This window comes from Protopterus annectens, chromosome 10.part0, assembly GCF_019279795.1.
Source record: "Protopterus annectens isolate FY-2018-M chromosome 10.part0, PAN1.0, whole genome shotgun sequence".
NCBI lineage: Eukaryota > Metazoa > Chordata > Ceratodontiformes > Protopteridae > Protopterus > Protopterus annectens.
Genome location: NC_056744.1, coordinates 1644812465 through 1644837217, shown reverse-complemented (window position 1 = coordinate 1644837217; position 24753 = coordinate 1644812465). Strand labels below are relative to the sequence as shown.

Sequence of the window (24753 nt, the reverse complement as noted above, 5' to 3'; positions counted from 1 at the left end):
AGGAGACAAAGAGTTGGTCAGATTTCCGAATCTCTTTTGTCCGATGGAGATAGAAGCGTAACTGTCTATGTACATCTAGTTGGTGAAATCTGAATTCTGCCTTGTTGGAAAAATTGGGGAAGAAAACTGGCAGCTCAATAGACTGATTTATATTAGACAGAGAAGCCACTTTGGGAAGGAATGACGGGTTGGTCTAAGGGAGACTCTATCTTTATGGAAAATCAAATATGGGGGTTTGATGGAAAGGGCTTGGATTTCTGAGACCCGCCTTGCTGAAGTGATAGCTATTAAAAAGGCTGTTTTCCATGTTAGAAACTTTAAGTCGCAGGTAGCTGCAGGCTCGAAGGGTGGAAGAGTGAGGGCTTGAAGAACAAAGCTGAGGTCCCAGGGCATAACAAGTTGTGATACTGGGGGACGAAGCAATAGGGTACCTTTAAGGAATGCCTTACATAGTCTGTGTGCCATCAGGTTAGGTTCATTGGCCACGTGGAAGTTAGATATAACCGCGAGCTGAACTTTGATGGTGGCTGAAGCGGACCCTTGATAGAACAGTATAGACAAAAATTCCAAAATAGTGTCAATTGGAGCCATGTAGGGATCGATGCCTCTGGAATGAGCCCAAATGGAGAATCTTTTTCATTTGCTAAAGTAGATCTTTCTAGTGGATGGTTTATGAGAGGACGATCAGCCGGATGTCCTCAGAGAGGGGTGGAACTGTCCCGACATATGTGTCAGTAAGTCTGGAAGGGGTTCCAGAATCCACGGAGTATCCACAAGGTAGGGTTGAAGGAAGGGGAACCATACTTGATGAGGCCAGTGTGGGGCAATCAGAATCATCCTGCTTCCCAAGAACTGCGCTTTCTGAATCACCCTTGAGAGAAGGGGAAACGGAGGGAAAGCATAAAGCAGCCCGGAGGGCCAATTGTGAGCTAAAGCGTCCCTGGGTGATTCCCCGGAGGGGGGATCAGCAAGAAGAAGTTGCTGCATTTCGCGTTGAGGGGGCTGGCAAAAAGGTAGCAGCAAGGTTGGCCACGTCTGCTGAAGATTCGCTCTGCCACCAGGCAATTCAGGGACCACTCGTAGGGCATAAGAATCACCCTGCTTAACTTGTCTGCTATCACAATGGTCTTCGCCGGGATGTGCGTTGCCACTAGAAACCGTTGGGAAGCTATTGCCCAATGCCACACATGCATGGCCTCCCTGCATAGTGGGTAAGATTGGGTTCCTCCTTGCTTGTTGAGATACCATACTACTGACATGTTGTCTGAGTGTATCGCAATAGTCCCTAGAGGGAGGACTTCTTGAAGTGCCTGCAATGCAAGAAGCACTGCTCTCATCTCTAGGACGTTTATGTGCAAATGTATCTCGTGCTCCTGCCACGTGCCTTGGACCATCCTGCCGAGATAATGCCCCCCCCCCCAATCTGGGAGGCGTCCATAGTCACTGTGGCCACAGGGACGGGTGGAACAAAGGGTTTTCCTACGTTCAAGTTGTTGGTGCTCAGCCACCAGCGGAGGTCCTGCTTGCATTTGTCTATCAATAGGATTGGATGGGATAGCGGAAGTCTTTGGAGAGACCATTGGACAAAGAGAAGCCACTGAAGAATTCTCATGTGTAATCTCGCTAACAAAACCAACATGATCGTAGCTGCCATGGTCCCTAGGAGTTGAAGAATCAGTCTTGCCTTTGCATGTCTCATAGGCGTCAGTGTGAGAATTTGTTGTTGCAACCCTGTGATCCTTTCTTGTGGTAGGAACACTCGCATTTGAATGGTGTCCAGCTCTGCTCCTATAAAAGTGACACGCTGTAAGGGCAACAAGGCAGATTTTTTCCAGTTTATCGTAATGCCTAATTGGTGACACAGACTGATAGTAGCGTCCCTGGTCTGAATTAGTAGAGGGTAGTAGGTGGGGGCGGTGAGGAGCCAGTTATCCAGGTACGGAAACATCTGGAATCCTTGACATCTCAAGTGAACCGTCACCACTGCCATACACTTGGTGAATACCCTGGGGGCTGTGGTGAGACCAAAGGGCAGGGCTCGAAACTGGAAATGTCTGGCTCCCAGCCGGAAGCGTAGATGACACCTGGATGCCCTGTCCATTTTGATATGGTAGTAAGCATCCTCCAGGTCGATGGAGCACATCCACACTTCCTTTCCCAACAATGGGAGAATAGATTGTAGGATGACCATCCAGAATTTGGACTTGTGTATGTAATGGTTGAGTTGACTGAGATCTAGTATGGGTCTCAGGTCCCCTGTTCTTTTCGGCACCAAAAAGAATCTTGAGTAAGTCCCTAATCCGATCTGTTCTGAGGGTCTGGTTGGATGACTCCTTTTTCTAGCAGCTGAGATACCTCTGAGGCTGCTTGATCCCTTTGACTGGGTGGAACGTCTGGGATCCTTCTGATGGGAGGGGGTACTGAACAGAATGGAATGGTGTAACCTCCGGAAATTATCCTTAATACCCATCGGTCCTGGGTGATATTTTTCCAGGCTTCAGGATACAAGGAAATTCGACCCCCGACTGGCTCCGGATAAGCACAGTTGGGCACACCCTCAGGAGTGAGAGTATGGGGAGCCACAAAAGGAGTCGCGGTCCCCAGAATTGTGGGGGCCCCCCTCTGCCTCTGGGGTGACGTCTACCTGAATAACTCCCCCCTCCCCTGCCTCGGGAGGGGGTTTCACCTTGTGCGGCAGGAAAAAACCTCTGTGATTTCTTGAACAACATCTTTCCCCCTCGCTGAGCCTTGGGGTAAGGCCTAGACGGGAGGGAAAAATGGACCACTACAGCAGACAGGGTCTTTCCCACTTGCTCGCACCTGGTGAGGGTGTCTTTCACTTTGGTCCCAAACAAGGAGGAACCATCAAAAGGGGCATCAGTGAAGGAAGACTTGAAGGCCTCCGCAAAGTGACACAGGCGCAGCCAGGCTTGCCTTCTCAGGGCTACACCTGAGCTGGCCGCTCTACTCGCTCCCTCGGCTGCATACGAAATGAGTCGCATGGACGAGTTCGCTATGGAGTTGAGGGTAGAAACCTGTGCGTTGACCGTCTGAGCCACCGCTTCAGGTATGTTACCCGCAAGAGTATCTCCTAACTCCTTAAGGAGATCTCTCTGGAGCCGAGTGAAATGAGATAAGTAGTTCAGCGACCTTAAGGTGAAGGTGGCTGAAGACAAGGTACACTTCCCATACCGGTCCATAGTCCTAGACTCCTTGTTAGGAGGATGGACCGAAGAGGAAGACTCTGCAACTTTCTTCTGGGTGGCTGCCGCCACCACTATGGCATCTACCGGGACTCCCTTTGTCAGAAATTCTTTTCCGTGGGGGGGGGGGCAGAGAGGAATTTGTTGGGGCGCCAAGGTACTGGCTCCACGGAATCAGGGTTTTCCCACACCCTTCGACAAATAAGGTCAAGAAGTTCATCAAAGGGTGGAGACACCCAGGAGGCGGAAGATAGAGCGCCAAAAGCCTTAAGGAATACCGTCTCCTCCTCGGAAGGGGTCTTGGAAGGCCAGTCTCCTCTTTGTTTCAGTATCTCCAGGATATCGGAGAAGGAAACATCATCAGAGGAAGACTTGGGGGACCCTTCCGATTCCTCGAGGTCAGTATCGGAAGTGAGAGACTCGTCCTGGGAGTCTATGTGCTTCCTCTTGCACAATTTCTTTCTGGGAGGTTCCTCAGGCACAGGCTCTGAGGGACCTTCAGAAAGTGGGGGACCGCTCGTGAGGATATCCTTAGAGCCTGGTGCTCTGCTGTCCAAGGATAGGTGGGTGTCAGAAGCTCTCGCCGGAGTGGTGGGGAATGGAATGACCGACCCAAGTGACGCAGCTGACGACCTGGCCAGCGTGCTCCGCATGGCCTTGAAGGTGGGTCCCCCCCGAGTCCGAGGACCGACCGGCCACCAAGGCCATGACCGGGACTGGGGTCCTCCCAGCCGATGCACCGAGTGGAAGACTCGGAACCGAACGATGTCCCGAGGCATCCCCCTCGGGCCCGACCAAGGAGACCTGAGTCCCGAACCATGTGGATGGAACCAACATGGTCGGAGCCAAGGTTGGCACTGATAAACCCAGGGGGGGTATTGGAGCCAGAGCAGGAACATCACTCAGAGCAGAACATTCCAGCTTCGACAGCAAGGATGTGCTTGGAGGAGGAATCGATGAAACAACCATAGGAATTGGCTCCGGAGCCGACTGGGTCAGAGCCAAAAACAATTTAGCCAACACCGGCGACTGCAGGAGCCTCTGCACCACCCTACCCACATCAAAATCAGAAAGCCTGGAGGATTTGGAGGGGATGGATGGCGACTGAGACCTTTTATCTGGTGAACCATGTCTGACACTCGGCGACCGGCTCCGAATAGGTTTGGGAATTATCGGAACGGACGCTGATTCACTCAATACAGAAACCTCCTGCGGCCCTGAAGACGGTGGAGCCAAGGAAGCAGTATCCAATATGGTAATTTTCTCCGGAGACTCCGAAGATGGAGCCGGAGACCTTTTCTTGGACTTGGAGGACTTAAATTTCGACTGGGAGATGGGAGCCGAATCTATAGCTTCCTCGAAAGATGGTTTAAGCAGTCCCTTTAAAATCAATTTGTTTTTCCTCTCTTGGAGCACCCTAGGACTGAAGGCGTGGCAAAAACTGCACGACTCCTGTAAATGGATGGCTCCAAGACAGTAAACACAGACAGAGTGTCCATCCGTGATGGACATTTTATATCTGCACTTTGAACACTTTTTAAAGCCAGAAGGCTTATGATCTTTCTGATCCTTAGACATATTCAAAGAATTAACGACTTCCAACAGGTGCAAGCACACAACGAAACCACAGTTAACAATTACCAAAAAAGGGCGGGAAGCCCACCAGTTAGACAGTACCACAGAGAAGAGCGAAGCTCTAAACCAACAACAACAACGAGAACACAGAGAGAGAACCTCTAACTTAAACGGTTCTCAAAAGGAAAATACAATAACAAACTGACTAACTACTCACTAAGGGAGGACTAGGTCCTCTAACTAAAACGGGCCTAGCCAGTGGGAACTGTTAGGGATACCACAAAAAACACTACTAACACACGAACACAACTACCGCAGCAAGAATAGCTATTAAAATAGCTTTTGAAGTATGAAGCAACCAATTTCTGAAGAGAAATAAGTCAAAAAAGAGTATTTAGCCACAGCCAAGCGAGACCACGTCTGAGCTCTACAAGTGGAAAATGAAATCTGGGGATGTGAAGCAGTGTGCTATGGGATACCCTCTTAGCCCAGCCAATCAGAGACTTTTGAGCTAGTAAATAGGCCAAGTCGGAGCCAATATTCGGCTCCGAACCCATGGGTAAGAATGTAGGCGAGATAGGACTACATAACATTGTCTGTTTTGCTTACATTTTATAATCTAATAACCCCCTTCCAAGACAGGCTACTCCTTCTAAAAAAGATATGTGTACAAGGAAAACATACCACTGCCTCAGTGACACACTTCATTGAGGAACAGCATTTAAACATTTAAAGAACCTCAGACAATCCAAGCAATTATGGGAAGCTGTTAGAGCATAACCAGAATTAAAATATTTTCTGAAACATTTGCAGGCCAGGTACTTAACGATGACATACTTTTAGAAGTGCAAAAAAAATCACGTCCTCTCTCCCATATAATTTAACCCTATTTGATTATACCTTTATTTATGCTGCAACCCACCCCCTCGAACCAACTGCTGAAACACCCTCACTCAAATTTAAATGTATTAAAAAGTGTACCGCGTCAAATATAACTGTAGTGATGGATTTCATCCTCAGATATTGAAACCAGATAGCAAAGTATTATGCAAAACACTAATTTCATATATATAATCTGACTTTGGCTACAAAGTCCATGCCCCCATCTCACTTTAAGTATGCACTAATACTTTTATATGTCAGGTACCCTCAACCTCCAGATCTCCTATGTTTCGCCCAATTGTTTACTTATGTTCCATCACAAAAATACTTAAAGATCTTTTACAATTCTGGAATGCTTTCTGAAATACAATACTCTGATAGGCAGCAGACGATTAGGCTGATTACAGTGTTGTAACAGCTATATATAAATTCACTAATCTATTACATACAAACATGGATGAAGGAATTTTAACAGGTGCAATATTCCTTGATCAAAAAGCAGTTTTTGAAATGGTAGATCATCTTATCATTGCTAAAAACAGCTTGCAGTATAGAGATTTTCAAATGAGGTCATACTATGGTTTGAAGATTATCTTACTAACATTCTGGGTCATATGAAATAATATAAAACCAGAGACGAGAACTATTAGCAATCAAGTACCACAAGGGTCAGTAAATGACCCACTTCTTTTTTCACTATTAATGACCTGCCATGAGATATGACCAACAAAAGATGCATGCTTTAGAAATATAATATTGTGCTAGTAAAGCCAGGCAAAATGGTTAAGTGCAAGTCACTTCATGATGACTGTCTGACCATAAAAGATTCGCCATAAATAGTACCAAAATAACTGTGACACTGTTTGGTACCCCACAATGACTTGCATAACCTTAATATTGCCAGTCTGTATGGTACCTCACTACTCTGTGCGGTGCACCAAGAGACAATTATTAATAATACTAGTTCAGACTCTGTCATTCACACTGCATGTTGATTATGTAAGGTAGCAAAGTTAGGATGCAATTAACAACTTGCAGATAAAATATTTAATTGTCTTACAACAGACAAAGCAAGTCGTAGAACCACTGTATGGATCTACAGATTAGAATAAGGATTATCAATAATCATTCTGATCTCTTTTCCCAAAAATCCATCACTGATTCGACAACAAAACGCTATGACTCTTAAACCTTTCCAGAGCTAGAGAAAATCACTGTTTCACCATAAAGAAAGCTAACTGGATTATAGTTAATCACTACAGCCATTACTACTATTGCTAAATGAAATAACATTTAAGCTGCTCTGGCTAAATTACTGTGCACCTCTTCATTACAAAGTGTTCACATGAGTGCATTATACAGGCAATTGCAACAGGTAAGGCCCCCATTTAAACTATCCATAACAAACCTTTCAGAAGAAAAGCCCTATCTTGCTGTAATGTCATCCCTGAAAATCTCAGAAAAATCAGCAACTTGAAACTTTTCAAGAAGAAACTATGTTCGTACCTTCAGAAAGAAAAACCTCCATTGCTCTTTTAGGGGTGTAGGACAGTAACGCAATACTGTGACAGGAAAAGCATAGAATAAGATAATTGTTGGAAGAATTGAATGTTTCTTTTTCAAAGTGTTACTAGACCTCTGGAAAACTGCAGTACTGTACACATACAAAATGCCATCCTGCTGTTCCTTAATTTTCTTTTCCACTTGCTACATATGCTTCTGCTCTTTTTATATACAAAAGGAGGGTGCTCTCCTAAACCCCTACAAGCTGCTGATTGTCAGAGAGGATGGCCCAGTTCTCCTTAATAATGTCTTTAACTGTACTGAAATCACAGGTGTAAGTCAGAATGCAACTGTCCTACCTTTCTCTTCTTTTGGGTTAGGGTGGTCTTGTTGCATAATTCTAACAAAAGACCTATTCCACACAGCGTCATTGTTAGCTTTAAAATCTCTAATGGGATCCAGGATCATATGTACCATGTTTGATTCATATCCTCTGGTTAAGAAATCATTTTCAAGATCATTCGTTATTTTTGAGAAAAGGGGGTCAAATCTGTGGTAATGCATGCTGATCTGTAGCCTTGTGACTTTATTACATTGTGCTTAGTTTTTACTGGATGCATACTGTCTCTGTAAAGTAAGTAGTTCACTCTTGTTTTCCTGTATAAGTTATTAATTAGTTTCCTCTGCTTTTATCAATACTTACAGTCACGTCAAGGAACTGCACCGACTCTGAGCTGATGGAAGTGGCAAATTTCAGGAAGCAGGTAGAGTAACTGATGTAGTGGATCAACTCAGTGAGTTTAGATTTCTCACCTCGCCAGACATTAAATACATCTTCAATAAAACAAAAGTAGCTGATCAGAAATCTCCGGTATTCACTTTGCAGCACAAATTGCTCCTCCAACTTGCCTAAGGCTACATTGTCTGGGCTAGGGGGATATAGCTGCACCCATGGCTATCCCCCTCATTTGTTTGTAAGCCTTGCCATTGAAACTGAACAATTGTAACTCAACACCAAGTTTATTAACTTTCCCCAGCATTCACTTTGCCCTTGTGTAGCATTTTTATTTCTGCTATAAGCCTCTGTACCTGCTTCAATACAGTACATCTGTGGTAACACTGGATATAGGGCTTCAATGTCAATAGTTACCAATATGTTTTGTTCATTCTCATACACTTCTTTAATTTTTCTTAAGTTATTAAAGAGAATTGGGTTATCCTCACTGACAGTAGTTTTAAGAAATCACCCTACTTTTGTATACAAAAAGACCAGAAGCCTATGTTTAAAAGATGGTGAAATCTTCAGCAAGTGGTAACTGTAATAGTGAAAAAGTTGTATATAGGGCCAAGTGTAATGACTGACCTGCATTTTATGTGGGCAAGACTATGAATAAACTGAAAAGGAGAATTTCAAGTCATCTTTCTAACATCAGACATAAATGCCAGAGGATCTCCAAACACTTATTAGAATACCCCAAACATTCTGGTTTTAAATTTATCATTTTGGACTGTGTTGAGATGGATGAGCTTGAAGAGAATGTCAGTGATGTTTTGGAGAAAAAATAATTATGCTGAGAGCTAAAATTAAATGCATTCTGAAAACCAGGACTTAACTACTATTGCTGTATTAAGGGTGTGTTGAACTTACTTAAGCTGCCACACAAACTGTAAAGGTTTTTTTTTGTTTGTTTTGTTTTGTTTAGGGAATTTTTGAGGAAGTATGTTTATGTACTAAAGGTACCAAACATACTAAAAAATAAAAAAAAAATGATATATTGCTCTCAGTATTTGATCTTAGTGTTAACCTATATAACTTATGTTAAGCTCAATGTAACAATGTCCTGTAATTTATTTTGACTATTACTGTATATTGTAATCTTTGTCACTACTTATGCTTGGAGCTTTTTTCCCCAGGCCTCTACTGAAAATGGACACATATCCAGTTAGACTAGCCCGGTCAACAAATGTAAAATAAATAAATAAAATAAATATGTAGAATTTGTATAAATGCATATATGCTTAGTTACTTTAACCTCAATTCTGCTTTGATTATATTTAGTACACTCTTGCATCATACCAGAGATTTAAATGATAAATTCAAAGCATACATTTTTTCATGCCACTATTACCATAAAGTATTGGTATAATTCCTCCATTTAGCATACTGATGCACACTCATGCATATACCTGCACAATTTTATACTTTACTAGTTTACTTCATTCACCATTTTCTGTATTTTTGTGTGTTTTTTTCTCCTGGTTTTCATTGTATAAACATTTTTGGGGACTATAAACATGAAAACTGTCAATGACAGATGTTTTTAGTTCTTAGTGAAACCCTGTCTTTATGAAAAATCAAATACAGTGGTTTTGAAGATAACGCTTGAATCTCTGAAATTCGTCAGGTGGATGTAACGGCTACCAGAAAAATGGTTTTCCGTGAAAGAAACTTCAGGTCACAATTATTCGTCGCCTCAAAAGTGGAATGGATCAATAACTGTAGAACCATATTAAAATCCCAAGGAACGAGAGGATCCTTATAAGGTGGTTTTAACCTCAAGGTTCCTTTCATAAACACTTTGCACAATCTATGAGAGATTAACAAGTGCTCTTCGAAATTGTCATGGAAGTTGGAAATAGTAGCTAGATGGACTTTAATAGTAGAAGAAGCAGCTCCCTACTCAGAAAGCATAGCTAAAATTCCAGTACCTTTTCAACCAGTGAAGAGAAGGGGTCAATACCATTATCACATGCACAAAACAAGAACCTTTGCCACTTACTGTGATAAAGTCTCCTGATGAAAGGCTTATGGGAAGCTAACAACATTTTTCATACTGGGGCGGACAAGTTATCTTGCCTGTCATTCAATGGAATTGGAGGAACCAAGCTGTAAGCTTGAGGTTTTGGAGACTGGGGTGAACTAGTCCCTGTACATGGGACAGGAGGTCTGAATCCAGGTCCAGATTCCATGGACGGTGAATTAGGTGAGGCCAAAGAAAGGGAAACCAGACTTGTCAAGGTCAAAAGGGAGCAATGAGGATCACCTTGCTCTTCAACCTGATGGCTTTTTTCAAGAAAGGGGTATTAATGCAACGGGAGAAAGGCACAAAAAAATACTATCTTGTTTGCTCGTTTCCCACCTTTCCTAGCTAGTTTAGTCCAGATCCCAAGCTTTGCTGGTTTCAGGACTTTATTTTCTGTGTTCAGAGCTATCCAGACCTTGCTGTGGTACAGGGAAGTCCTACTGCTTACCAGTGGGAGTGGTGAGCATTGTACTGCCTATCTAACACTAGAGGAGTTGTTTCCAGTTCTGAAATTGTAATTTTATTAGCCGTTTTGGGCTGATTTCTATCCCTTTCAACTTTCTGGCATAAAAATGCATGTGTTTTTGAGTTTTCTTGCATTGTGCAGCACCGCGGGTCTATGGTTAAACTATTCCAGGTGCCAGAAAGTCTGCTCTTCAAATTTTCCCTTAGAAATAGCTGGTTTCTCAGTAGAAGCACTAAAATCTGAACTCCTGTGACTACCACTTGCTCTAGATAGAACCTGCTGGAAAGCACTAGGAAGCCTTAAACTGATACAAGCACTCAACTCTATTTGTTAATAAGGAGAAATTAATCATAGGCACTAAACAGCCTATAATTGCAAAGTATCTTGCAAAGGTAAGGGAAAACAGCTCTTGTACTTTACAAAAAAAGCACCTAAACAGGCATGTCCAAGGGTCAGCTTCCGGTGATTTCTCCTGTCCACCTGGTGAGTCTGGGCATACTGGGGCAATGCATCAACTGCCTCATGTACACAGACATCCTTCTCCTCCTACCACCCAACACAACAACTTGTGAGAGATGCACTTACATAGCCAAACTGGAAGGAAAGCCCTCTCCAGCCAAGATTGTGCTAGACAGTCAAGAAGAGAAGGTTAACACTTGCACTACACCTCAAACAACACGTAGCCCTTCAAAACCCACACCATCAACACCCACACAAGGCAACACTAAACCCACATATGCAGAGGCCCTTAACATTAACCTGCCCAAGCAACAAGGACCTCCAAAGATGAAATGCAAACAAACACCAGTCACAACCAAAGTGACACACAACTCACAGCACCAGTGTGCCACCCAACAACAGCCCCTAAGGCAAGACAATGTACCCAACACTTTAGTCATAGGTGACTCTATAGTCAGGCACACTGCTGTCCCACTCACCAGGCTGAACAAGGAGAAAATTACAGTCAGCTGCCTGTCTTATGCCAGGATTCGCTACATAATGCATGCACTTAAGTCACTCCACAACAAGTACAATACGACTCTGTCATTGTCCATGCTGGAGTGAATGACTTGAGATGTATCTCCCTGGACTACATGAAAAAAGACATGGAAGAGCTCTCAGATCATGTGGCCCAGGCAGGTATGACCCTAGCCCTGAGTAGCATCCTGCCTTTGCCCAGAATTATACCACAGTATAAGGACAAAATGATTAACTTCAACAATTGGCTAAGCTTCTAATGTCATTCAAAGGGGATCCAGTATCTGTCTGCCTGGGACGACATGATCGACAAACCACAATGCTTTGCCAGAGAAGGTCTGCACCTGTCGCCCCTGGGATTCAGGTTACTGGCTAAAGCTCTTGCCACCCCTATAGTGCCTTTTTTATGCAAGGTTCAAAGGACAAAACCACCTCCGTAACAGATACAAGCATGCAAAATCTGAAGGTAATGCTACTCAATGCTAGAAGTCTAAACCTCAAAATGCACTCTCTCGAGGCACTCCTAAAAATGGAGAACATCAATATCTGTGCAGTAATTGAGACCTGGTTCAAGGCTTCAGAGAGCACCCCTGCAATACCAGGCTACAACTCTTACCATACTTTGCAGACACCAAACCAAGACCGAAACACTAAAGGTGGAGGAGTGTCCATATTCACCAAGGATATTCACACCTCCAGGCTAGTTGTCCAACACAATGCATCTGAAATTCTCCAGCTGCAACTAACACTAGGTAAGACTGCAATTCAAACTGTAGCTTGCTACAGATCCCCCACCATGCCCCAAGATTCTCACTATACATTTCTAAACATACTGGAAAAATATTAAGATACAACCAAACACCCTAATACTGGGTGATTTCAACAAAACTGCCATTAAATGGGAAAACTACTCCTGCACCAACACTTTTTCCTAACGGTTCTTGGAATTCATACATTTCAGCACCCTGGATCAAATAATCCATTGTCCCACCAGGGGCTCCAATATCCTAGACCTGGTCATTACCAACATGGGAGACAGATGCTGCATACCAGTGGTCACCCCCTCATTGGTCAGGTCTGACCATAAGCTAATCACCCTTGACACCTACATCCTACCCCCACCCCCCAGTTAGGAAATCTCCAAAAAAAACTTCTCCAAAGCCAACTTCATGCTACTCAAGTCAGAAGTGACAAATTTCACGACACCCATGCAGGCGTGAGCTTAAAGTTCGACTGCTGAATCCTGCACTAAGGCACTATACGAGCACATCCACTCATGCATGAATCGTGCCATCCCAAATAAAACCAAGATGCTCTCCTCCAAACAAAAAGAAGATAATCTGGTGGTCCCCTGCCATAAACAAACTATACAACAGAAGGAAGAAACTGTTGCAGAAAAGAGGAAAATCCCAGGATGCAAAAAACTCCCATACCAGCCTCAGTAAGCAGCTGAGATCCCTCATAAAATCCTCCAAAGCTAGTTATGAAAATAAAATTGCCAAAGATTCCAAAGACAACCACAAATCATTCTATAGTTATGTCAAGAATCTAAATGGCAATGCTCAGATCTGCTCTGAGCTACAAGAGAATGGCATTACATGTAATGATCCCAAGGATATTGCCAATATCCAGGCAGATTGATTTAGTGCCAACTTCATCCCCCTCTCACCCCTAAAGGGCCCATCTCAATACCAAAGGATTGCCAAATTCTGGTAATCACAGCCACACAGGTAGAAACCGCACTCTCCAAAGTGAAGAATACAGCATCCATGGGACCAGATGACATCCCGGGCTGTGTACTACATGAACTACAAAATGAACTGTCACCTCACCCAAGTATCATGTTTAATCATAGCCTCACCTCAGGCTTCGTGCCCACTGAGTGGCGCACAGCTAAAGTTATTCCACTCCACAAGGGGGATCCACCTTGGATCCCAGGAACTACCGTCCCATCAGTCTGACAAGCCTGATCTGCAAGGGCATGGAACGCATTATCATGGAAATTATAAACAAAGACATTGGCAACCTTCAAACACTGGACCCCACCTAGCTTGGGTTTGTCAAGGGCTGATCTTGTTTCCTGAACCTTATTGACTTCTTCTAACCATTCTCCAGAGCCATGGATGAGGGTAAGGCAGTCCACACGTCACTCAATGGGTTTCCAACTGGCTTACTGACAGAACCCAGACTGTAAAAGTAGCCGACTCCAAATCTAGCTCAAGACAAGTGACAAGTGGAGTACCTCTGGGTTCAGTCCTGGGACCGCTCTTGTTTGGCATCTACTTCTCTGAAGTACAGGCCAGCACTAAGGGACTATGGCTAACAAAGCTCGCACATGACTGCAAACTGGGAGCCATTACTGAATCCCCAAATGATGTGGATATTCTACAAAAGGGCCTTACAGAAACAGATGCTTGGTGCTAGAGCCATGGGCTCAAGCTTAATGCCTAGAAATGTATAGTTATCCCCTTTGGGAAAAAACATGTACCCATGAATTAACACATAGGTGGCAGTACACTAAACACCGAAAGTGTAATGAGAGACTTAGGGATGCAGGTGGACAGTGGTCTCACCTTCGATAACCACATCACCACAACAGTCAGGAAATCCTTCTATGTGGCACACCTCATCACTAAAGGCTTTTCATCCAGAAAAAAGGAGGTCATTGTCCCACTGTACTCATCCCTCATTAGACCCATTATAGAGTACAACACCCCGTTTGGTATGTACCTCACAGGACATCTGCAACATCTGGAAAGGCCGCAGAAATACCTCACTAAAAGAATCACAGGCCTAAAGCAGATGCCCTATGCTGACCATCTAAAAAAACTCCAGCTATACTCTGTGGCATATTGTCTACTCAGAGGCAAACTCTGTTTAACATACAAGGCCATGTCAAACCCTGAGCTGTTGAACATGCTCCACTTAAAGAAATCTCTATCCCTCAGAGCCACACGGTCCAGGGATCTAAACCTTGTCATTACAATGCACAAAACATGCTGGAGGGATAGGTTCTTGACCCAGACACTCCTCATACTCTGGAATAGACTGCCCATACATGTCAAGCAGAGCGCCTCCTTGGCCCTCTTCAGAAGGGACCTTGATGATTGGATGGGAGATAGGAAATTCACCCCGGGGATCACGTCAGTCAGTCAAGCTAGACAGAGGTCCAGGGAAGTAAATGGGAAGAAATATCCAGGGAATTGTTATGGCTTGGCTTGTATATGCCCTAGGGCTGACAGGCTAGTACCAGCCTATGAACCTATAAAGCAGTCCCAAGGGCCAGTCGTGAAGGACAGCGTCTCTTGGGGACTCCTCCTGAGGGGGGATTAAGGCAAAGTAGCTGCTACACTTCTTATTCACAGGTGATGCAAATAGGTCACAGCAAGGCAATGGAAAATCTCCTTTGCCACTCTGGGATTGAGAGACCACGTGTGAGGCAGAAGGATGATATGCATCCTGGAGGTCTATAGAGCATATCCAATCATCTTTCCCTAAGAAGGGTACAATATATTGAACTGTGACCAAGCGGAATTTTGCCAGCTGAATAAACTTTTTCAATAGGCTGAGATCCAAAACTGGACTCCAGTCCCCTTTCTTTTTAGTTACCAAAAAAAACCTTGAGTAGAATCCAGATCCTATTTGGTCTGGTGGGATTTCCTGAATGACTCCTTTTTATCTAGCAGCTTTTGAATTTCCAGAGCTGCCTGATCTCTCTGACTGGGTGGAACATTGGGGATTCTCCTGCCTGTTCTTCGGGTGAGATGCCTTCTGCGGGTGACCAGGGGGAACTCTCCACTTTATCAAAGTCTGTGTCCTCCGTGAAAGATTCCTCTGGAGAATCTAGGTGTTTCCTCTTACTTGTCTTTTTCCAGGGCACCTCCTCAGTGGGAAGCTTTGTGGAGGACTTGGAAGAGTTAAGTCCCTGTGCAGGGGTAGCCTGCAACTTTGGTGATTACTGTCTGGGCGTTGAGTTTGGAGGAAGCTTTGGGTGAAAGGGAGCACCAGGGAAACCCTCTGATAGGGAAGGAACTGGCTGAGAACCTGCAGAGGTCAAGGCCCTCTCCATGACCTGGAAGGCAGGCCCCTGAAGAAGGGACACCGGAAATGGGAAGGATAACCCCGGAACCGTGGTCCCAACCCGCTCCAATGAGTCTGCCACCAAAGTTGAAACTGAGGAAGAGCCCGCCTGTGCCGACGCTTCAAGAAGCAAGGATGGCTCTGAGAAAACTAGAGCAGAACCACACCCCTCAGACCCAGCACTGGAGTTCCAACCCCAGGAGTCCTCCGAATCTAAAAGAAAAGAGGAACTCGGGGAAAACATTGGGGCCGAAGGCATAAAAGCTGTCGGCATCGGGACAGCCAAAACCGGGGGGGGGGGGTCAGAGTCATGGTCTCTAAGGCCTCAGTGGAGGGTAGAGGAGGAATGTCTGGTGGAGTCTTTGAAGAGAAGGTCCCATGTCCAGAAGGGAATGAAACCTGGGAAGAACCTGTAAGACCCTTAGCCATGAGGGGCTGATCCACTAACCTCACAACATCGACTTCTGTCAAACTCCTGGAGGAATGAACAGAAAGGGCAGATGGAGATTCGAGTCTCTCTACGAATGGGCTTGGTAGATGCCCCATAAAGGGATCCACTGAGGGGGAGTACCTAGTCCTGGGTTCAAACGACAGGTCTGGTTCTGTGGATACTGACTGTAACATGAAAGGGGCTGGCACGTGGGTGGTCGGCTCCGTAACTGTTGCACCGAATCCATTGGTGTGGTGGTGGTCATCACAGTCGGCACCAAAATCAGCGCTGTATCTTTTTTAGTAGCTAACTTGAGTTCCGATGAGTGGGAGGGAACCAAAGACTTAGGTCTCTTCGATGCTGGAGCCAAAGGGGATGCCGGCACCAAGACATTCCTCTTCTTCCCATGATTAACTTTTGAGGAAGAGGAGGAAGATGGCAAGGAAACATCAGATTTTGAGTTCCTTGGCTGACTGGACAAAGCTTCATCAAAGGATGTTCTAATTAGTCCTTTAAGGATAAGTTTATTCCTTCTTTATATGAGGTCCTGATGGACTAAAGGCTTGACAAATAGCACAATCCTCTTGCAAGTGCACCAGGCCCAAGCAATAGACTCATGCCATATGCCCACTGGAATTGGGCATTTTCCTCCCACAATCACGGCACTGCTTGAATCCTGTGGTGCGTTTACCTTTAACTGCTATCATCTTGACTAGACACAAAGTAAATTTGCAGAAACACACACAGCCACACACCCACATTAAAGAAGGAAAGAAGGAGGGGGAAGGCTACCAAGAATGGTAGGCCAGAACTAACATGAGGTAGAGAGGGGAAAGGATAGGAGCTACCAAGAATGGTAGGCCAGAACTAACATGAGGTAGAGAGGGGAAAGGATAGGAGCTACCAACAATGGTAGGCCAGAACTAACATGAGGTAGAGAGGGGAAAGGATAGAAGCTACCAACAATGGTAGGCCAGAACTAACATGAGGTAGAGAGGGGAAAGGATAGGAGCTACCAACAATGGTAGGCCAGAACTAACATGAGGTAGAGAGGGGAAAGGATAGGAGCTACCAACAATGGTAGGCCAGAACTAACATGAGGTAGAGAGGGGAAAGGATAGGAGCTACCAACAATGGTAGGCCAGAACTAACATGAGGTAGAGAGGGGAAAGGATAGGAGCTACCAACAATGGTAGGAAAGGTACCACAAGGTATGAAAGGTTTGAATGACACTTACTGATAAAACACAGAAACACCCTAAGCTACTACCCCTTGGTTTACAAAAAAAAAGAGAGATAAACCACCAGCAATGGTAGGAAAGACCACTGAAGTGTAAAAATAGAGGGATACCAGAAGAAAAACAGAAGGGGGAAAATATCAACTGGGTAGGGTCGATGAGTTAAGGAAAGATGTCTAAGAAAGGTTTAATGAAGATTTAAGTAAAAAAATATTAATTTACACTTAGCTCAAGACAGAGTTTCAGCTGATGTGTCCAATGTAGAAGAGCCAAATGAGATCTGGGGTAATCTAGGAAGGGGCATTCTGGGCAGGGACGTAGCTCAAATGGTTTTTGTTCTCGTGATCTGTTCTAAGAGCCAAGCCAGTTTTCAGGGTCGAAACCGAGTCTCTCATGTCAAGGATAAATGAAGATTGACAACATCAGATCAATACATATATTTTCAACACCTACTTCTAAGGTATAAATACTGATATGTTTAACATTGTAAAGTATTTTCAATTTTTTTTGTTACTGAGGCTCACTTGTCTGTGACAAATAAAGGCTTGTTTGCTTTGGAAATTACTGTGCCTGAGCTCATCAAGAAAGTTTTAAGACTACTAGATTTTATTAAAATAAGACACTGATTGATGAATGATACTATTGATGTAAGTGAGACAGAAATATATGCCCGAGTATTGAGCATGGGAGTTAGTGAAAGGGTAGTAGAAGTTTCATACAAAAAATAAGGGGAGGGAAGATTGTCAAAAACTGCTGGAGAAAAACAGTGCAGGTAAGGTGAAGGAGACATAAAGGAGATTTAAGTTGTTGATTTGAAGGGCAAATATAGGTATTGTTATATTAGGTAATAGAAAGACAGAGAGAGAGAGAGAGAGAGATTGGGGAGCATTCAAGGTGTGGGGTGAGATGAATAAATGTCAGACAGATTGTACAACAGGGTTGTGGGGTGGTATCTTGGAGAAGGAGCTGGAAGTATTTGATTCACGAAAGTACAGAATTGCCAAAAACTGATGGAGCCACGGATGTCAGAAACAATATTTTATTAAAAACACATAAACGCTTTATGCCAAAATTGCGTTTTCGTCTAAGCAAACCGACTTCATCAGATACTCTCCTTAAAACAAACCATCCTTTTATAAATTATTCAAAATGCCTAATCCAGTCAAAACCAATTAATTAATTAAAAATTCATTATATTCTTTTCCTATGTACATTCAGCAATGCATACTTTGAAATTTCTGTGCTTATTTTACCTAATGAATAACCCCAATACGAACATTAAAAACATTTTAAAACATTTTATATAAAATATATAAAATATGTAAAACATATAAATAAATTTAACAAAAGTCCATTTTTAGTGTTTAAAAATTGCTGTAAAAAGAAAGAATCATTTGTATACATATATCCTGCCATCTGCTGGTGGGAAATAAAAATTACATCTATTATGTTACAATAGCCCTGCTTTCAATTTAAAAAGTGGCACAATAGAAATAAATTCATTTAAACCAGGGAAGTTTGTTGAATCAAGGGAAATCTGCCACCATAGTTCCCTAGATTCTATTTTTTCTTCCCATAATCCACCCCTTACATCCTTTTTGACCTGCTCTAAAACCATAACATGAAATTTAGCACCCTTGCAAACCAAGGTATGTTTATACAGAGCGTTGGTCTCCTTTCCTGTAGTTATTTCATATTTATGTTCATATATTCTCTTTTTTAACACCCTTTCAGTTTTTCCTACTTAAAAAGCGTTACATTCTGAACGTAAGCTTAGGTATACTACCCCCTTGGTTTCACAATTACAGTAATCTGTACTTTTAATCCATTTTTGTCTACTTTCTAAATAAACGTTTTCCTTATCCACTATATTATTACAGTGTGCACAACGTCCACATTTGTATGTAGCCTTCCTAACCTTCTTATTCCTTTGAAGACCTTTGCTCTCCAACATATTTTTAAATGATCGGGAATTTTTGTACACAACCTTAACATTTCTATTTATTTTTTTCTGGTCCAAATCAGTAAAATTAATAAATTTGGACCGTTCTCTTTCAACAATTTTCCTTGTAACTTTAGTGTTAAAGGCATTGTATTCAAGAACCAAGGCATGTGTAAAATCAGAATCCTGGATTGTGGGGGTGGGATCATCACAAGAAATTTCATCTGATTTATTATTACTTAGGATAGGTCTAAATCTACCTTCTCTTCCCTTAAAAACTTCCTCTTGTATTCCCCTAATAAACTCTTGGGGATATCCTCTTTCTAAAAACATTTTATTTAATAATTTACATTCATCATTAAAATCATCCTCAGAGCTAGTCATGCGGCTACCTCGAACATATTGCCCTTTCACAATATTCTTTTTACACCAATAGATATGGGCACTTTGAAAATGGAGAAAGGAATTACAAAAGGTGGGTTTTCTAAATATTTTTGGTGCAAACCTATCTTGTATATTTCCAAATCTAGAAATTGAAGTTTTTCAGTAGATACATGAAAGGTAAATCTTAAAAAATTAGTAGTTCCTTCCAAATATAGTTTGAATTCCTCTAATTGTTTTACCCCCCTGACCATAGAATGACTATGTCGTCCAAAAACCTTCGGTACAATTTCCAATAACAACAAAACTTAGAATCCAGAATGTACAACTCCTTCCATTTGGCCAACACTAAATTTGCATAAGTCGGGGCACATGCGACCCCCATAGCGACCCCTTTGGTCTGTTTGTAGAATTCCCCACAAAAATTTTTGGCAATTCTGTACTTTCGTGTTTTTTTAAGCCAAATAACCCATTTTCCAGGTTTGTGGTCTTTAGTGTGTCACTTATGTTAGTAAGGATAGGAGAAGCATGAAAAATGGATAGCAGTAAGTGGGTTGGGGCTAGGTTTTTCAAGCTGTGTCAGTTAAGTAGTGTTTTACAGAGCGAACCTGGTTCTGTGGTGTGTTTTTTAATAGTATGAAGTATCTGTAGATGGAACGTAAGGTTGTTGTCTATTTGATGCCCAGTAATTTAGTATGGAGTACTAGTTCAATTGTAGTGTTATACAATGTTTATATAAATGTTATTGTATTGCACACCTAGCATGTTAATACTAAACTATTTCTGCTGATGTTCTCATCATACTTTGGGACTACTCAATGTCAGTACTGTAACAATGCACTGTAATTAAGGACTTTTTATAACAAGGCCTGTGTAAACCAGTTGCTATGCAGCAAACTTACTGTATCTACCTCTTTTTTATCTGTGTCATGGTCTTTGCCTTCTAAGACTTGGGCCCTTGCTGAAAAGGGTCCTTGGACCAGTTCATTTACCTTAGTAATAATGGTAACTAGAAGAATAAATAAATAGAATGTTTCAGTACACTGACGTTATGCAAAAACACAGTTAATTTTGGTTTCCTTATCTTTCTTTCACAAACCCTATCTAGGCTATTTCTGTAAATTAAAAAAAATGCTCCACTGGACGGCATTTCATTTCTGTCTCTCATAAAACCTGCTTAGATGATTTTGTAAATGTACAACACCCTTCCAGGGTGAGTGCTGTAATCCTTTGAATGCCTTCACCTAGATGCATAGGAGCATTTTAGTTGGGGTCCTTTACTTTTGCATAATCCCAGAAGTACACATTAAATACTACAAATGCAATCAGACTGACTATGTGGCCTCAGCATTACAGCAAATGCAGGGCTATCTTTGCAAACATCTGATTCATCAACACCCACAGAAAAAAATGGGTGTCAGCAAACACAAAAAGCAAAGAGAAATATTTACTTTTCACCCACATTGTCTTGGAAGGAGCTATGCCCTATGCACCCCTCAACTTAATTTAATTAACTCAGTTATTGCAAGTTGCAGAGAAAGTTAAACCTTCATCTAAAGCAACTTCCACTGAAAAGCATGCCATCTAACATAAGAGAGGGTGTGTGAGAGAGAGCATTTTCACTCCTGTTGGGGTATATGCACTAACTAGGTATTGTGGAACCTGTTTTTAACTCATACATTATAGTCTACAACATGAAGGTATAACTATGCAGAAATGAGTCATACCAAAAGTTAGACTTTTACTGCAGCCATAAACAGAATAAAAAAGCTAATAGCAGATATCTGGTTCAATGTGCCTTACACTTTTATTTTGTCCACATCGGTCTGCTGGGGCTTGCAACATAATCCTTTCCATGCAATTGCTCCTTTCAGTGAGAATATTCTTCATCCTAGCTGTAAGATACAGGCATCACCCATTTTGTCTTCTCGTTTAGTCATGTATGAGATTAGATCTCCACAGCAGGACAGTATAAGACAATTTTTTAAGCAAGAGGAAAAGAAAACATTTAGAGAGATGAAATAAAACTGTTAGAGGGAGCATTATTTATCTTGTTTTTACTTTTGCATGCTTCTAGGACTTGGTCTACATTTCTAGGACTGTATGGCATCTAACCTTGCTAACTTTGCTCATAGCTTTCATGGCGTATCACATCCCTCCACATTTTACATCTTAGACAAAGAGGTGATATTGCAACCTCTGCTTAGCATATAGAGGATAGCTCAGAAATGCAGTCTGTTTGCTCACAGTGGGAACCTGTTATGCATTTTCCTCCTGAGTTAATCCCCATGGCATGGCTTATCCAGATATCACTGGCAACAAGCACACATACTTTTGTTACTACTTAACACAGTCAAGTTTCACTCCACATCTTTGTAAACCACTAAATGATGGTTATACACCTTCACAACCCCAGCTCTGTCCCAGTAGGGAGAATACTCTCACAGATACTAGTTACCTTCCTAGCCTGCATGATACTCTGAAGATAAATACGAGCATGCTCTATAACACTGGCCAACAGTAACCAGGTTAGGTAGGACTTAAGCATATTAGGCAACTCAGCGCTACGACAACATGATTCAACCACAAATGATAATGTGGCACGTAGTCAGCTTTCATTCTGGCATATCCCGTGCTTATTATATCACTGCAACCTTTCTCAAAACATCCTTAGCTCTAGTATACTTCTGAGTTGCAATGTGCTGCTGAACGAGCTAAGTTTATTCAACATTTTATTGTGTTAGATTATGTACAACGCAATCTCATACAATATTTGGAATCATGGCAGGAATATGTGATATCTTGCCACCTAGTATTTGCAATGTCTGCTTTTCATCTATTACATGCTTCTACATTTTCTGATTATTTTTTTATCTTTTTTTTCTCCTGCAAGGCTAATAATGAGTGTTTATATATGACAGAGTTCTATATCTTCTCTTACAAAATAAATAAATAAATGCATCTGCATATGCATATGCAGGCATATGTGTAAATGCATATTTATGCAAAGAAAATGCTTTATCGGTTAACAAATTGTTGCGAACAATTGCACCAAAATGGTATACCTTCTTTGTCTTTCATAACCTTAGGATGTCACCTACTAAGTAGAGTGAATGAATTAGTAAACTATTAACTAAAAAATAAATATATTTAATTACACTCACCTGCCTGGATAAGGAATGTAAGGAAGAGACAGTTCATAATTTCTTTAAATAGCCAAGCACTAGAAGTCAGGAAGGCACTTTAGAAGTGTGGAATAAGTTATTCAGTTTTCTATTAGTATTTTACTTCAACAAATCTACACATCTGAGAAGATGCACTTTATAAACCCAAGTCTAGCATCAGAAGGGAAGGATGCTGTAAGTGCTGTGCGTAGACCAAAGTATTTCTCTTCCTCCAAGCAACATTTACGTTACAGTTTTCAGAATGAGCATGAAAAGCACTGAGTATTACAACAGGAAGGTACTTTCCTAGCTAACTGCTCAGAGTATTATGCAGGCAATTTTGTTGTACTTTCATATTTCCACTGACAAACCCTTTTAGTGTGAGAGGTTTTGATTTCCTGTTGACCATGAGCTGCAGCACTAATGAAATCCGATGCCAGAAAAAAAATGGAAGGATGAGAGATTCAAACCCAGACCTTCAAATGCAAAGACAAGCCCACTATCTTCTAATATTATATTATATTATACTATATTATATTATATTATATTATATTATATTATATTATATTACATATGTTATATTAAATGTAATAGCTATTATCCGGCATGTTTGTAGTCAAGTGGTATTAGCAGACTATTTCAAATGGAAAATAACAATCACCTCAAACTTAGTCATATGAAAAAATCTGTAACAGGCAGACTGGCAGGAAAATGGTGTCAGGTTAGAGATCTGTGCATCTTAAAGATAGCTTACAATACAAAGCAACTTTAAGGGATTCTGATGCTTCTGAGGTAAGCAAACAACCATAAGCTCCACAAGGATGGCATGCAGGGTCAAGCCAACAATGTAAACCACCAACGACCAGCAAAAAACGATAGTGAACACGCAGTAATGGAGAAATAATGATTATTTATTTATAATTCCTTCAAATCCAGACCGGTTTCGGCTATTCAACAGGGTTGGCACACCATTTTAAACCACAAGGAACAATATTGGATAACCAACCTTGGATGTTTATTCCCCCCAGGTCTGAATGACCATCTGTGAGTTTCACTGAACACTGGAGGATTTCATAATCATGGTTACAACAACAAACATTCATATAGATTAAGAATTAGTACGAACCATTCAAAGGTGGTTAGGCCTACCAACGCTCATATTATACTCTATAAAGCATGATACAAATTGTTCAGGATACGAATATGTATATGTATGGTTTGGTATTCGTATCTGGTATGTTGGCGTTAAACATTGAGTATTGCACAATTACAATGTTGAACTTGTATTATCTACAAGCATATTATTTCAATTTATTATAATCTATAATATAGCTGAGAATGAGGCCACTATACTCTTTTTGCCTTATTTTGTAATATATTATATGATCAGTACTTGGTTCATTATTATTCAGTTCTTTTGAACTTGTGGTTATCACCCTTCAAAATATATATATACTAGTGGTATATATTTTCTGCTTTTTTACACTATGATATGCATTCACAAATAGTGACCATGGTATTGGTCTATTACCTTGTAATATGTAAGTCATATAATGGCTTACTTCCAGAGCTTTGATTTTTATCTTTAAAAATATGACTTAATATCTATACCTCTGGCATTTTTATGTCACTGGTCATATGCTTTAATCAAGAATGGAACATGCACTTTGTTACTCCAGCCACTGGGTGGTGCTGTAATATTGCTTCCAGGTAATCAGAGACTAGTATAAATGCAGGCTGCTTCATTTCATTCAAAAAAACTTTATTGTATTAATTGATAAAGGCTGAATAGCCGAAACCGGTCTGGATTTGAAGGAATTATAAATAAATAATCATTATTTCTTCATTACTGCGTGTTCACTATCGTTTTTTGCTGGTCGTTGGTGGTTTACACTTCTGAGGTAACTCAGAAGACCAATACGTATACACATGCACACGCACATGCACGCGCAAGTCTTTTCTTTCTGTAATTATTAAAACAAATGCCTAAAATTGGATATGTGGTCCACCTGTTGTAACTACCTCACATAACATTGCTAGAAAATCTAGAAACTGATACGTGCAAGTTCATTTTCTTTCTTAGTTTCTTTCCTCTTCTGGGAGGAGGG

The 24753-nt window shown here is 41.8% G+C and overlaps 1 protein-coding gene across 1 annotated transcript in view; it reads right to left on the bottom strand.

The window, feature by feature from the left end:
* LOC122814359 (integrin alpha-X-like) overlaps positions 1-22916 on the bottom strand; it is an 845034-nt gene extending 822118 nt beyond the window's left edge. The window contains exon 1 of the mRNA XM_044086945.1: positions 22646-22916. Within this exon, the coding sequence (XP_043942880.1) occupies positions 22646-22682 (37 nt within the window). The 5' untranslated portion in view covers positions 22683-22916. The remainder of the gene's footprint in view (positions 1-22645) is intronic.
* Between the last annotated feature and the right edge of the window lie 1837 nt (positions 22917-24753).